The following is a 15,954-nucleotide window of genomic DNA, read 5'->3' on the forward strand; positions in this document are numbered from 1 at the left end:
ATTGTAATTTTTATTATCTTTAATGTTCTTTGTACTATGCGATTGAAGTTGAGTTTCTCACAAAAAAAGTTTCAAAGATTACTGACTTTTTTCTGAATTGCTAATTTTTCCATGAAAATTGTTTATGAGGTTAATCTACAACCAGCTGTATCCTGGTATTTTCCACATCGTTCTATGTTCCTTCTTTTTTTTTTAATTGTTTGGATTGCTTACCATGTGTGTGACCTGGTTTTCTATTCCCCTTCTCAACCTCACCCTGGAGCCTCACGGCCAAAAAGAAAAAAAGAAAAGACTCATCGTCGACCCGGGCATACCCGAGCCCTGGTAGGTTTGGCTCTCCTCCCTCGGGCGGCGGCGGCGGCGGCGGCGGCTGAATCTCCTGCCACCGGAGTCCCTTCTCTTTACCGGCCGGTGGATTGGCTCCACCCTCCCTCCCAAATCCCCCGCCCCCGATCTTCCTCCTCCTCCGCGCCCTACATCGCCCCCGGCGCCTGAGCACACGGACGCCGTCCTCCTCCTCGCCTACGACGCCGCCGCCCCCTACCTCCTTCATCCAACGCCGCCTACCGCCCTGCTTCACTTCCGACACCGCTGGCCCGCCCTGCTTCGCCTCCGAATCCAAGGTAGCGCCATCACCATCTTTTCCTAGTTATGCTGTTGATCTAGCGGGTTTCCCTCGAGTGAATTTTGGAAGTTCCTGGGGTGACCTCTAATTCTTAAGGAACCGTAATATCAAATATATATACTGCTTGGTATAGAACTTCAAAAGGCAGCTCAAAATTTCATCTGAAGCTTGTTATTTGATAGAAATGTTGTTTCTGAACATTGCTTACGCTAGTGGAATATACCACATTTTGGCAGTGCCTTTTCTTTCTTGATGATGAAAATCTGTGTTACATGGATGGTAGGTAGTACTCCCTCCGTCCCAAAATAAGTTTTTAGACTATCAGGAGGGCAAAAACGCCCCCCCGGTTCCATTTTTCAGTCCCAAAGCAAGTATTATTCTGCTTTGTCTAGCAATTGTTTTGTGATGAAGTGGTTAGAGTTAACTGCATGTTTTTCTCTGTTTATTTGTTTCTCTGAGGCCCCTTTTTTACTTGTCCAGTATAGGGTCAGTGGCCCAGCTTCTGCAAATGCTTCAAGGCAGCGGCATCTCCAACCAGAAGACCTTGTATGAAGTTCTATCTGTGCCTGAAGATGCTACATATGACGAGATACGTGCAGCATACAAGTGTGCTGCTTTAAACACACATCCTGACAAAGCACAGGCGACTCTCGAACCATCTGTGTCTACCGGCGAGCAACATGGTTTTTTCAGTGTACAGAAGGCATGGGAAACCCTACGCTACCCCAAATGTCGAGCAGAGTATGATAAACAACTACAATCGTCCAGACAGAGCCTTGATGTCATCGCAACCGATATCGAAATCGAGGATATGATCATTGAAAGCTCTGGCGATGGCGTTGAGCTATTGTACGCCTGTAGATGCGGCGATTATTTTTCGATCACAGCCTGCGAACTTGGTGAAATGGGAATTTCGGTGAGTGAAGATGGGGAAATAGAAGCGCAGGCACCTGATTCTTTACCAACGTCTGTTGTTCTGGGCTGTGGCTCATGTTCTCTTAAAACAAGGCTGATTATAAATAAAGCTTGATTCGTTGTACTGATTTGAACACCTTCTACCCTGCTTTTTTGAAGCACCTCCGATCATGGTCGACATAGCGTGTACTGCTGGCACTGGCATATTCACTCCTCTGTACCTGAGCTCCTGATGGTTGTATTGAGATGATGATGTTTTTGACCATTGTGCTCAGCTAACCGCCTTTGTCGATTCAAGTCGCTGTGGGTTGTTATCTGTACGTCTCATTCCGTTAATTTTGCTTATTATTGGCTATGACTTGATGCTCCCTCACCTGTCGCTGGTTCTGATGTTCACATGTACGACAGCTGAGGTGAATGCTTGCTGCTCATTTCTTTGACTTGGATGATTTCTCCTGTCAATTGCACTGACGAAACAACAACAAAGAGCAGGTCCTAATTTGTTGTGTCTTTTGCTGTAAATTACTGCAATATATTTGGCATTACTCTTTCTGCCGTGTCTGGTCTATACTGCTAAGCATGGGCGGCATCTTACACAGAACGGTCTCGTTTTGTATGATGTTGCCAAGGGATGATCTATCAGCATATGTTTATTAGTAAAACCTAATCCGCCGTTAACGGCAAGTCACTCACCTGTAACATGACTATGTGCGTGTACCCGGTCACACTTGTCATCTTTTTTTTATTTGGACCGTAGTGTACGTTGTATTTTGTTGCGTATACAGCTCAACCTGTCTCTTCACACCGATCCATTTGTTACCACACGAACCTAAGCTAAGGTCCTGTTTGGTTCCAAATAAGTCATTAACTTATAAGATGGAAAGATGTGGTCAGATAATTTATAAGTCAGGTGAGAACCAGACGGGCAATTTATAAATCATGTGACTTATAAATCAGGTGATTTATTGGAACCAAACATGCCCTAAGCATTTCGTTTTCACGACCGCATTCCCACCGCACCTGCACCTGCATCTGCGTGCGCCGGCATGGATGGCAAAAGACATCTCTACCCGCGCATGGCATGGCATGGCATGGCATGCACCTTGGGCTTTGATTCGCACCACGGCCCTGTCCCGAAAGCTACATCAAACCACCACCAGCAATGTTGTCTTGCATCTTCTTCTTTATTCGATCCTTCCGAAGAGAGCATTTTTGCTTCCGAATCATTTCCCGCTATGATCTTGCACGACAAGATTGCCTGCAAGCTCACTGCTTCCTTGTTTGCGGCTGCGGTGCTCCCGGCCACGTAGCCAACACGATCTTCGCTTATTTGAACCTCGCGCTCGATTAAACTTTGTACTGGTCGTGGTTGTGCTGCTTACGCCTTGACGATCAAACTTCCGTCCTTGTTGGGTCGAAGCACACGGACCAGTACACTTTCCAGCTCAGAACAAGGCGGCTGTGACGTAGCCTTGAACCCAAAGGATCACACACGAGCTCTACGCACTAGTACGATACAATACAACCACAATCGAGAGCCACCTCTGTTCCGTCCAAGTTGCGGGGCACTTGTCATTTGTCATGCGCGTCCACTTCAACCCCTCGTCACCTCATGAAAAACCCATTCGCGCCGGTCGCAGCGACAACAAGATCGCTCCCCCATTTATACGCACACCCGAGATCACATACTACATCGCGTGTCGTGAGCGTTGCACTAGCAGCTTGATCGATCCTCTGCGTGCAGTTAGCAATGCCTTGCCTGGCGCACGAGCACCATCCCAGGCTCCCCGCCGCTAACCACTGCAGCAGGTCCCTTTCCTGCCTCGTCAGGGAGACCTACGCGCTCTGCCATGGCCCCTGCCTCGGCATCCCCGCCGCCGGGTGGAGCTCCGGCGACGACGACAGCGAGGAGGACGACCGCGCCATGCTCGACACGAAAGAGGTAGCGTCAGAGCGTGCTCTGTTCTTGACCCATTCATGTGAGCACGGCACATCCGTGTAACTATATTATTGCATTCAGGTGATACTGAACGAGATGAGAAAGCGGGAGATGAGGAAGCGGCCGTCGAGCTGCGGCGTGGGCTCGCCGACTCTGTCGGGCGCCTTCGCGTGGTCCTTCACTCCGCTCCACCCGAGAAGCGTTCGCGGGAAGGCCTCGAGTAGTGAGAAGTGCGTCGCCGTGGAGGAGGAAGAGAAGTCGGCGGCGAGTGACGGGGACAACGAGAGCGAGGCGTTCTTCTCGGTGAAGAGCTTCTTCACGCGCAGCACGAGCAGGGCAGCGACCGTGGCGTCGTCGACGGACATGGACCCGCCTGCGGCGTGGGAGGGCTTACGGGGCTGCGAGGGGTGGCCGTTCGGGCTGTGCCGCCGCTGCCCAGCACGCCGGCCGACTCGTGGCAATGGCGCAAGCGGAGCAGCAGCAGCAGCAACCTCGCCGTCAGGCCTGACCACAGCCCGGCTCCGGCTTACAGCTTAAAGATCACTACCGGTTAATAGTTAATCGGCGCCGCCATTACAGAAACAAGAACCTCCATTGCCAAGAATGAAACCCCCAAACTGCTGGTATACAACGGCTGCATCCGGACAGCACAGCTACAATGAACAGAAAATAAACAAATAAAAGGGCGTGAAAAGAACTGGAAAAAGCTTTCAGATCAGCCGCCGCCCGGCGTCGGCGCCGGCGTCGTCGCGGCGGCCGAAGAGGAGGGCGGCAAAGCTGGCGGCGGCGCAGACGGCGGCGACGGCGTTGCCCTCGCAGAGCAGCACGCGGAGCGCGAGCCGCGCGATGTCGGCCGTGGCGCGGCGCGCCTCGGCGACCAGCGACCGCCGGGGCTTGCCCGCGAACGCCAGCAGCACGAGCACGGTGATCCAGGTCACCAGCATGGCGGGCGCGGCGACGGCCAGCGCGGCGCCCATGGAGAGCAGGCCGAAGACGGCGCCGTACATGACGGATGCGTAGAGCGCGGCGGGCCACGCGGCCGGGTGCGCCGCCGAGCCCGCGGCCGCGGCGTAGTACCAGGCGCGCACGGACGCCAGCAGGCTCCAGGAGGAGGAGAGCAGCGCGGCGTAGACGGCGAGGAAGAGCGCCGCCCAGGTGCGGCGCCTGCTCATGGCTCGGAGCAGGAGGGAGGTCCAGGGGGGCCACGACGGCGGGCCCGGCTCGGCGGCCTCCTGATCCGCCATAGACGGGGCTCGGCTGCTTGGTTGCTGGATTCCAAGGTGGTAATTTTGGGGGCGGGGGGTTCTGGCTGCGGCTGCGGGCGGGCGGTGGTGCTCTGGTTTACCTTGGTTGCTTTGCTGCTGGGTGAAGGCACGGCAGGGATGCCCGAGTGCCGAATCCACTCTTGCTTTCCGAAAGGGGCTCATCCCCTTTGTCCTCTTTTTTATTTTTCATTCTAGATTAGAGTAGACTAGAGAGTGGAAAGTGCTGGGAGTTGGGCTGATTCAGGCCAGCTCGACGTGCGTCGGCGTCGGCGTCGGGCTGAGGCCAGCTGGTCCGGCACGGAAGCCTCCCGCCGGCGACAACGCACGCACGGCAGACGGCGCACAGTAAGAGCGTCCACGGCCACGAACAGCGCCGATGGCCTCCCGTTTGGCCTGTCGGACAACCACACATCTCTCAAATGTGGTTCAACACAAAGCAAAATAAGTCGCAGCTTAACAATCCGAGCATGTCAAAATAAATTTCAAGTTCGAGCATGACGGGTCACTCGCTGACCGGGCACCATCCATGTCGCCTGCTCCGTAGCCATCCTTGCGTCCTGCTCTGTCTGCACCCTTGTCGTCTCCTCTACCTGCATCCTTGCCTCCACTTCCGCTGCTGCCATGGACGGGGTTCGGGAGGCCGAGCGCCGCGGGGGGAGGGGGGTGAACACTGCTCCTCGAGGTTCACAACCACTCCCTGCGACGCCGCTTCCCTCTCTGCCGCCTCCATTAGTGTCTAATAGTGATCTTAGTCTCGTACGAATAAAACTACTTTCGTGACCGTAGTTTCGTATGAATAAAGTTTGTGTCATCACAAATCTTGGTTTTCCGATCCGATGAGGTGATGTTTGTGTGTCAAGTAATTTTTTGTTGGTTTGATTATTTCTGAAGTTGGAATTTGATATCAACACCATGGTGAGAACTTTGTGATTTAACAATGTGCAATTAGGGTAACCCCAACGTGGCCCATTAAATGGACACCATCAAATGTCTGTAGACACGTCCAGACGTGTTCACGGATAGGAATGGGGCAGCAACCGTCCAATTGGATGCACCAAATGCCCGCTCCCATTTTCTTTATATCCGCACTATTGAAAACAATCAAAGATAAACAACACAAATTTTAAGCAAGTGAAAGATAAATATTCTAATGCAACAATAAAGATAAAAATATTACAATCCAAACATAAAGTTTTTGAGTGAAGTTCAACTTTGAATTCGTCCTAGCCGGACGCATGTACTAATTGTCCGTATGAAACGCCCAAAGGTGATCAACCAGATCATTCTGCAACTGCTCATGAGTTCCTCAATGTCAAATCTGATGATGCATTTGGATAAAATCCTTAGTTGTCTCTAGATTCTACTCTGAAAGTTAGTTAGAATCAGCCACGTTTTGAAAATCCAGACCATGGCAAACTCCATCACCCTCATCCTCCACAAATATTGTGTGCATGATCATACAAGCTATCATCACCTCCCTGAATGCCTCTGTGTCACATAGTTTAGCGGGTCCGCAAACAATTGTAAAGCGGGCTTGAAACACTTCAAATGTCTTCTCGGCATCCTTTTTAGCAGATTCTTGTTTTTGGTCAAAGTGACATCTTTTGTTACCCCTTGGTTCGAAGATAGTGTTGACGAAAGTCACCCACGGAGGATAGGTACCATAACAAAGATAGCACCCCATGTTGTACTCATTAGTTTTCAGTGTATGCAATCTGCTAATCTTAGCATACCCGGAAACCCTCTTGCTTCTGCAATTGCCATGAGCCTTGCCGTGTCTACAAGAGTTGCTTCTCTCAAGTATTCTGGCCCAAACAACTCCACCGCTGCAGTAGCAAATTTGACAATGGCTTCAAGTCATGTACTTTCATGCATCTGGAGCTACTCATGCCACGAATTTGCGATTGTGCCATGCGCAAGCACCCTCATTGCAGCGGTGCACTTCTAATAAACAGAGACCCGGTGGTTATAATGGCATCCTTCTTTATGGTCAAATAATCATCATAGCCCAGGTACCATGGTAGAGGCGATCAAGCACTTTGTCGCCGCATCCGAAAATTGCAATGGAAATAAGGCTCGAATAGTGCAAAGTAGTCGTCAACCAACATCAAATGGCCACATGACCTACGCCGGTTCAACACTCGATGCCCTTTGCGTGTGTGAAGTGAACAATTGATGTGTTTAATGGTGCAGCTGCTATTTAAAATCATGGTAATTAATTCATCCAAACTTTAGTGATGCAACTGACTTCTAAAATTATTATAGTTTTTCTTTGTAAGGACTAAAATTATTATAGTTAACTCGTCAAAATTACAGTTAGGTGCCTCAAAGAGGGCAAGTGCAAAACTGTATATATACAAGAGATAACAACGGGTAAGCACTGGATATGAGAAGTGTGAAGCGTCATAAAATATTAGAAAATTAGTCAAAGAAACTATAGTTAACCTGATGGTGAGATAAAAATCTATAATATTGATTCCAACCAATAGCCATTGTTGTATCAGAACATGTTGCATGGGCAGGAAGCCTGATTCTTAGGTCCAGATATTCCCACACCAGCCAATAGATGGACATATACATTGGAATATCACAAATTGGCATGTGAAAGTACCAAATTAAGGGTGTGTGATGAAGTGATTTGCCAGTTATTTAGCGAATCTGCAATAAACAGACGAAAATGTTATGCTTCTAGGCTATGTGTGTGCAAAATATTCTGATAAAGAAACATTTTGAGGAAATGATGGAAGCATGAACAAGGGGATGGAATACAGGCAGAGGCACCAACATAGTCGAGACCTTAGGCGTGATAGAGGGGGTGAAGCGGCATACCCCTACAATTTTGCAGAGAGTTTAGACGCACATAGAAAAAAAAAAGAGGAAGCGGAGAGCGTGAGGGCAGTCTTCAACGGGTGCAACCATCAGCCAAGGCAACATCGTGAAGATACGAAGAATCTGCAGCAAGAATCATGGAGAAGTGATTCAAGGATTGAGAAGTTGTACGTATCAAGGACATATTTAGACAGACCTAGACGCACATCGAGAAGCATTAACGTGCGGGGAAGGAGCGGGCGCTGGGCTATGCCATGTGGGCAGCAGGGGATGGCGATGGCATTGCCTTTTCGTTTGCTTCGTTGCTGCCCCACCACTTGTTGTTTCCTTCGAGTCGAAGAAAGAGAGAAGAAGGAAGAGGTCCTAGATACACCTGCCCCGTTCCAACCGAGAAAATTGGACATTTGCCACTTTAAAGATTGGGCTTCGCAAAAATACCACTCTCAAGATGGCCTTCTCAAAAATGCCACCCAGCTCATGGACATCTTGATTACTATGCCATTTCCCCCGTTTTCCTGTTTTTTCTTTAGTTTTTTCATTTATCTGCGCTTGAAAGGACCAAAGTGCCCTTGTCTCTCCTAACCGTATCTGGTTTGTGCGTGGCTCGATTGGGTCGCCCATGGGATGCTCCGATGCTGTCCGATTGCTCGCTGCTGTAAGCCTGTAACTCGGCCACGCCTGCGCGTGCCGCCGAAGCTCGTTCTTGCCGGTCACCCACGCCACGCCTAATCGCAGCTGTACCTCGCCCTCACCTGCTCGCCACCATGCGTTAGATATTCTCTTAATACTGTTCCACAACAACTCATAATTATTCTTTATCTTATACGACTGCTCGCACCAGGCCAAGCTCACGTGCAGAGTGCTTAAACTGGATGCATAATCTAGATATATCTACTTGCAGTTGCAGATATACACGGTATAGTTTTGTAAATTAAGATCATGCGAACAAAGCAAGAGAAAGGCTTAGCAAAATGTGCAGAGGACTGGGTTCCATGCTGTCGTTGCCGCACCATGGTGCGTGGCGTCCCCGTCCAGGCGATTGGCGCCAGCGACGTCCATGGATAGGCAGCGCGGAGACGCCCAGGGATCGGCAGCCCGGCGGCGTCAAGGATATCAACAGCGGCGACGTCCAGGCAATCAGCGGTGGCGCCGGCGGCGGTGTATAGGCGATTTGCGGCGTCAAGGATATCAACGGCAGCGACGTCCAGGCGATCAGCGGCGGCGGCGGTGTGTAGGCGATCTGCGGCTCTGCGCCTGCGCGTGGTGTTATCAACTGTTTTTCAGGCTGGTGGCGCGCGTGAGGGGCAACACAACAAAGTCGACTGCCTACACGACGCAATCAGGTACGTGTACATATCTAGGGGTAGTCTTGTCCTTTCAAGCGCAGGTAAATGGAAAAACTAAAGAAGAAACAGGAAAACGGGGGAAATGGCATAGTAATCAAGATGTCCATGAGCTGGGTGGCATTTTTGAGAAGCCCATCTTGAGAGTGACATTTTTGAGAAGCCCGATGCTTAAAGTGGCAAATATCCAATTTTCTCGTTCCAACCCATGTCTCCTCCCCACGCTCCCTTCTCCTCTCTCTCTCAACCCACTCGTGGCGGAGGCAGCAGGGGCAGGGCCCGCACTACCGTCGCAGAAGAGGGCTAGCGCGCCCGCACCGCCATCGCAGAAGACTCCTTTTCCCCTTTTCCATCCTTCTCCCTCTTTTCTCCGCCCGTTTCACTCGCCGTGGCCGATGGACGCACCACCGGAGACCACGGCCACTCCGAAAACGGCGGCGATGAGAAGGCTCAGCCCTTGGCGCAGACCCGCGAGGCGGCACAGCGATGGCAGCAACATTTTTCTCCAACCCGTTTCCGTTTGAGGTACATAGTCTGCTTCTTGCCATCCTTTTTCTCTCTAGATTTGGACTTGGGACGTGTTTCTGACTTCTTGTCTATAGGCTACGACAGATGTTTCTTGGTTTCCTCAGACGTCTGCGGGGTAGACCATGCTGCCCGCCGTGAGGGGAGACGCCGCCCCAGGCACGAGCACCCCGCCGCCGAGAAGCTCGTCCATGGCCATGGGTAAGGTGTCTTGGAGCGCTTCTACATCTCGTTTCGTTTGGGGCCGGGTTTCAATCAATGGATTATTCTACTGTTCAATTTCATTATCTAAACGTACGCTGGGAGTAAATGGACGCGCGTGAGAGCTGTGCCCGTGTTCCATTGTTGCTAATGTAATAGCTTTCGATTCATAGGCCTGTCACCATCAGTAAGTGCAAGAAGAAAGCTCCGAGGAAGATCCACAAAGCCGATAGGGAGAAACATGAGCCCGACCTGCTCAATGATCTCTTCAGTGAACTTGGCAAAATAGGTCAGTTAAATAGGTGTGCATCAATCACTAACCTCGACACCTCCTAGATTATGTCACTGCCAGCGTTGCTTCAGTTACCCTGTCTCTGAATTTTGGGGATCATTTCCTTTGGAATGTTGGACCTGAGCATGGGTATGTGTGAATCTGCATCATGTTGTTACCATCCATTTCCATGGCTTTTGGGGCGAGTACAGGGGTTCAGTATGTGTCATGGATTTCCTTAGTAGATCCCAGTGAATGTTTATGCTGATGAAAACGTGTATGAACTCATTCAAAATTAGTAACACATGTCTACATATAAAATTGTGTATTACCTGCATCCATTAATTTCAATCTTTTTCTAATCCATCATGCATGTCACGGTCGATCTCTTGTAGTACATGTTATGTCACATGGTAATTCATAGCAGCACTACAACGTAACAACCAAGCTGGGCGTTGTTCTTTACCAATGCCTGTCTACTTGCTGTCATCTCTAAGACACTAACTGCTCAACTAATCGATGAAATTGTAGCCTTTTAGAAATGCCCAGTTGTACCTCTTAAGTTTCCTGTTGTCATTATTTGCTTCATGTAGCCTGCTGTATTATTTGTCTACTTGATGTCACTTCTAAGTTATAACTACTGAACTGGTTGCAGGTGCTTTTAGTATTCCACTCTCAGTCATACACCATGCCTGGTACTACGGGTCCTGCTACAAAAACTGAGGCTTCATCAGTGAAAAAATGCAGGTAAATAAGTTGGACATTGAGTGCTTGGCTTTAATTTGGCTACCTGCCATCAGTTCTAACTACTAAACTCATTTCAGGTGCTTCAACTTTCACAGGTCTTCCTAATTATCTCTGTTCGAAACCGTCAGTTGCAAATTCAGGTTCTGTCGTCGTACCTCTTGATTCCTATTTTTTAAAAGACCTCTTGACTCCTATGACAAACTATTTTCCAAAACCGTGGAGTTTTCTGACTCTTGCATTTGTTAGGTTATTTCCTTCTTCTACTTGGTTTATGCCCACAATAGTTGCAGGATTGCACTTGCACATAGTGGATCACCTGCACATGTCATTTTTGTTGTATATGTCTTTGCTAAGAACTCCTGGATCTCTAAGAAAATTGTTAGTCTGAGTTTAGGATTTTAATTTCCAATCTGTACAGGCCCATCTTTAAATGTCGACTGTTACGAGAAGATTATACAAAAGTTGAATAAAGGAATATAAATAATACTTATGCAAGGGTAATACTTTGGCAGTTCCACTGAATTCAAGCTTCAAGCATCTGAGAGCAAGGCTGACAACTGCTGAGCAAGATGATCCTGATAAAACAAGGGCAGCAGACTAAATAGGTAAAGCTTGGTATAACTTGCCACATTTTGACTTAACTTGGGACCCATGACTTCCAATTCTGTCTACCATTTGGCTTCTTGATGTTGCATGGGAACTCCTGGAGCACGTACAGTTGTTCATTGCAAAGTGGGATTTATACATGCCTACGTGTTGTCCAATCATGTTTGCTTACTGTATGGTGTATATGCAACGAGGCACCCTATGAGATTTGGATTTATAGTTTTTTATTCCAAAAAGTGGAAACATAAACTCCGCCGCTGTAAATTACAAATTATTTTGTTAACTTCCTTTCCAGCACATTTAGGGTGTATGATCTTGTGCATATTACATGTATAGTGTTGTGCACCAATCTGGTTGATGTTTACATAATCCAAGCAGATTTACCAATTAGAAGAGCCATGTATTATTGTAGTTTTCTCTCTACATCAAGTACACATAAATCTAATGTCGTAGAATGTAGTTTCTTTTATTGTTCTGCAGATCTTCCCCGTGAGGCGCTACAGATCAGATGGGCGCTGTCGTGAAGGCCGCGAAGGCGTGGCCGGCGGCATGGGTTAGCCTGTGGGTGGTACCACCGTGCTGCTCTGGACGTGCATTGTGGTGCTGCTCATGGCGGCTTTCGAAGGGAGACAAAGTGGTATGTGCTTTTCTAAACATATATATTCCTGAAGAACCTTTTTTGTAGTCCCGATGAATTGAGCGATTTGTTCTCTTGTGTCTCTTCTCCTTCATTTCTACCTTGATGCAGCAGGACATAGAGAATTTGGGGGCTACTCGGGTTTGGATCAGCAAGCCATGTCTGTTTCGTTTGGCAAAGGCCTTTTATCCTTTTTCTATAATGCCATGAACGTCTCTGAATTTTTACACTGCTTCCAGCCGATGCTTAATATTTTTTCCAACATATTTGTGACTGGAGCCCACACATACATAGTCATGGATCTGATTTTGTGTTTTGGATCTTGCTATTTCACTGATTTGGAACATCTATATGCAGTTCTAGGCTTCTAGCTAGATGGATTAATAGATATGTTGGACCTATGCATTTTATATTACCCGCATGGATCTATGTTTGTTATTTGATGCTCGTCCTTATCCCGGGGAAGAATTTTTGCGAAGAGAGGTCATTTTTGGAGATATGGATTTGTTGTCACTTCAGCAGTATGCTTTTAGTGCTACAGAGTATGCTGTGAAATTAGATTAGATTGATGATTAGCGATTAACTATAGAACTGTTGGCAGCAACAGTTTAACATATGTTGATTTCTGGCCCATCTTTATTTGCTTTAAACTATGAATTTGAAAACAAAAGAATTATACATTTGTTGATGCTAAATTTATCGGTCCTTTTGTTTTGATAATCACCTCTTGCATATGTGTTCCTGCGTAGTTTTTGTACTGCCACAGCTTGGTTGTTTTGGCAGGATAATGTATTTTCTTATGAAAAACACGAATGAGTAATTACATGATATATTATTAATATTAGACTATGTTGTTTCTCTGAAACTAACTTTGTATTTCAGCTTTGGAAACTGGTGTTCTAATGTTAGTTCCGACAAGAGGGCCACTATAACCACCAACTAGTCTGAGTTTCGTCGCCATGCCAACATTCACGAAGGAGACGTCTGTGCATTTTGTTTCAGGATCACTTAAAAGCGCCGCCTGGTTTTCACCGTGCACCGCCTCTAGATGCACCATCGAAGACACTGTAGCCCCTGTGTCAATATAATCTAGCACTAAGTACTCTTAATTATGCTCTATCCTGTGATAACCTATGGTTTGCTTTTGGCCCTATCACAAGCTTTTCAAGACGCTAAATCTATCTTGTTGCTTATGTAAAGTGCACTATTATCAGTCAGATGTTTCATGTTCAGATCCATTGTAACGCCTCGAGACCGATGTGCCAGGTGTCTTCCAGTTATTCGCTGTTGTTGCCTTGTCATTTGCTTGCGTGTCATGCATTTCATATCATGTTATCATGTGCATCTCATTTGCATACATGTTCGTTTTATGCATCCGAGCAAGGTTGTCAGAATCGCGATTTTGAATTGGATCGGAGCTCCGATGGTAAGATCGCAAATCGTAAAATCTTCACTATCAGGATCGTAGAAACATAGATTCTATGAACTAAAATTGTAGAATCATAGGGGTCAGTTTGGGTCGTAAAGTCGTAGAATCGTATAACAGAATCGCAATTTTGACAACCTTGCATTCGAGCATTTTCCCCGTTGTCCGTTTTGCATTCTGGCACACCTATGTCCTCCGGTGTTTCTTTCTAGCTTTTTTTGTGTGCGGGTGTTAAACGTTTTTGGATTGGACCGAGACTTGCCAAGCGGCCTTGGTTCACTACCGGTAGACCGCCTGTCAAGTTTCGTGCCATTTGGACTTCGTTTGATACTCCAACGGTTAACCGAGGAACCGTAAAGGCCTCGTGTGTGTTGTAACCCAACACCCCTCCTAAGTAGCCTCAAACCCACCTAAACCCCCTCCACCATCTCAGTCGTTCGATCACGATCGCGTGGCCGAAAACCGTGCTCAAATTGGAGTCTCCTAGCCCCCTTTATCTATATATATGTGCTCTCCTCCAAAAATTCGCGGACGAAACCCTACCCTAACCTTCCCCGCCGCTGCCGGACATTTCATCCCGCGCCGCCGGACATGTTCGCCGCCCCGCAGCCACCTCACTCCGACCAACGGCGCGCTGCCACGTCGCCCCCGCCGCCGCTCCCCTCCACTCACGGCGCGCCACGTCGCCACTGCGCCTGGCCCGCCGGCCCAGATCCGGCCCCCGCCGGGCCCGAACCAGGCCGCGCCCGCGCGCCGCCATCCGCCCGAGCGTCCGCGCGCCTCGCCGCCGATTCCCGTCGCCGGCCGCCGCCGTTGACTGCGCGCGACGCCGCAGGCGCCATGCCCACCGCCTGCGCCCTGCCTGCTCCGGTCGCCGCCCGCCGCGGCCTCGCCGGAACGCCTCCCCGCCGGCACGCCTTCCCGCCTGCCTCACCGGCGCGCCTCGCCGCATTGGGTCGGCCACCACCGGTGCCGCGCCGCCCTCGCCAAAAAGCGCCGCCGCTCGTCGTCCAAATTGGGAGGAGCCCGATCCCCTCCCCGTTGACCACGCGTGGCCGCGTGGGCCTCGGCCTCCCTGGCCCGGCTCCATCGGCCCAGCCCCGGCCTGCCTCTTCCCTCTTCGTGGGCCGAAGCCCAGGGTGAGCAGCCCTATCCCTTGCCCCGTGCACAACTTAGCTATATCGCGCTCGATCTGTTTTTTTTTGGAATTCTACCAAGTCCCCAGATCCACACATTTTCATGCAAACTTCATCGCATCATAACTTTACACCGTGTCTCCGTTTTGGGCGTGTAGCATATCAGATTGTTCGTCTCGATGAGCACTTCATTTAATTCCATTGCACCATGTTCATTTGAGTTCATCTTGCTGCCCTAAATGCTGTTGCAAGAGTACTATGTAATGTTAGTTTCAGATTCTTATCAGTAATTGGACATTTGTCATTTTTGCCTTGATTAATGTGTGTCTCCTATGAACTTGAGCCCTTCATGTGTTTTGTAGTATGCCATGCCATCTTTAAAGGGGTGTATGCCATGTATTTTTGTGATCTCTGTGGCGACTAGCACAAGCATGCAAAGTAGCTCTCATGATGTTGCTAATTTCAGGGACTTAGAAATCTTCTAAGTCTTTGTCCTGTTAATATTTTTATGCTATGTATTCATGTTGCTACAGAATGATCCATGCCTCTTTTGAGCATGTTCACTAAGGATGATTTTGAGATAATGTTATGCTCTATCCATTCATATATTTGTTTGCAATTATGGAGCACCCTAGCATGACTCAATCTTGCTCTACTTTTGCTATAAAATGTTCCTGACAGATTGTTTACGTGTTAAGCAATTTTGCCGAGGTTGTTGTAGTTGATCCATGCATGCTATGAGGTTGTTCTTGCCATGTCTACTTGCTGGGTGTATGCTTAGTTTGTCATGCAATGCTTTGTGGTGAGTGCATCGAGCTCGTAAACATGCCTACGTGAATCTGTTTTGCCATGTTCCAGTTTTCTGCTAAGTCTGAATCTGTTAACGAAACTTGCTATGTTCACATGGTTGCCATTGTATTTTCTGATCCCTTTTTGGCTTATGGTCAGTAAGGGACTTTTGTTGTATGCTTTAAGTAGCTTCATGCCATGCTTTGCTTTGCCATGATATATTCTTGTAGCATGTTGTTATCTTGCTCTAAACATTACTTCCTGATGTTAAATCCTGTCATGTTGTTATATTCACTAAGTCTGTGAACCTGTTATCTTTTGCACTTTTTCCATGCTTGTTTGAACCTGCTATTGTGCGAATTAGCCGTAGCTCAGTGTTCATCTTTTGTCAAGCATCTTGAGTGGATCCCTGCCATGTGATTTGTTGTCATGTTAGAGTACAGTAGCTTGTTGTTCTTGATGCTTTTAGATGGCCTCGTGCTATTAATCGCAGATCGGTGCCATATTTGTTTTGCTTGCCATTTGCAAACCGTGCATCCGATTCCGGTGATCTTTATATTGATTTCGACCGAAATAAACTCATCTTTCCAGTGGAACTCTTGGTTTTCTAAGTTGGGGCCAGGTTCAATCTTTCCTTTCCGGAGCATGCATATGCACTGCATATCACTTCCCGCATATCATGCCATGTTTTGCATCATGT

General features: G+C 48.3%; 2 protein-coding genes, 1 long non-coding RNA gene and 1 pseudogene across 19 annotated transcripts; 3 read left to right on the top strand and 1 right to left on the bottom strand.

The window, feature by feature from the left end:
- The first annotated feature begins 228 nt into the window (after window positions 1-228).
- On the top strand, window positions 229-1,819 carry LOC123103985 (DPH4 homolog). Its single transcript, XM_044525692.1, has 2 exons — window positions 229-623; window positions 1,106-1,819. The coding sequence occupies exon 2, from the start codon at window positions 1,134-1,136 to the stop codon at window positions 1,653-1,655; it is 522 nt and encodes a 173-aa protein (XP_044381627.1). The 5' UTR covers window positions 229-623; window positions 1,106-1,133; the 3' UTR covers window positions 1,656-1,819.
- Window positions 1,820-3,089: 1,270 nt separating this feature from the next.
- On the top strand, window positions 3,090-4,103 carry LOC123103983 (uncharacterized; annotated as a pseudogene).
- An 86-nt stretch (window positions 4,104-4,189) lies between these two features.
- LOC123103984 (uncharacterized) lies at window positions 4,190-4,953 on the bottom strand. Its single transcript, XM_044525691.1, has one exon. It carries the CDS (start codon window positions 4,904-4,906, stop codon window positions 4,190-4,192), a length of 717 nt encoding a protein of 238 aa, XP_044381626.1. The 5' UTR covers window positions 4,907-4,953.
- A 4,307-nt stretch (window positions 4,954-9,260) lies between these two features.
- Window positions 9,261-13,183, top strand: LOC123103986 (uncharacterized). 17 transcript variants are annotated; one of them, XR_006450056.1, is made up of 7 exons: window positions 9,261-9,441; window positions 9,519-9,642; window positions 9,816-9,931; window positions 10,569-10,800; window positions 11,173-11,265; window positions 11,727-11,903; window positions 12,015-13,183. It is a non-coding gene; the product is annotated as an uncharacterized lncRNA (long non-coding RNA). The 17 variants fall into 17 exon arrangements; XR_006450058.1 differs by having other exon boundaries at window positions 10,569-10,660; window positions 10,738-10,800; window positions 11,727-13,183; XR_006450066.1 differs by having other exon boundaries at window positions 10,569-11,265; window positions 12,018-13,183.
- The last annotated feature ends 2,771 nt before the right edge of the window (window positions 13,184-15,954 follow it).

This window comes from Triticum aestivum, chromosome 5A (genome assembly GCF_018294505.1).
Source record: "Triticum aestivum cultivar Chinese Spring chromosome 5A, IWGSC CS RefSeq v2.1, whole genome shotgun sequence".
NCBI lineage: Eukaryota > Viridiplantae > Streptophyta > Magnoliopsida > Poales > Poaceae > Triticum > Triticum aestivum.

Excerpts from the sequence above, each read along its gene's own strand:
- LOC123103984 (XM_044525691.1), bottom strand. The coding sequence starts at position 4,906 with ATGAGCCCCTTTCGGAAAGCAAGAGTGGATTCGGCACTCGGGCATCCC.
- LOC123103985 (XM_044525692.1), top strand. The coding sequence starts at position 1,134 with ATGCTTCAAGGCAGCGGCATCTCCAACCAGAAGACCTTGTATGAAGTT.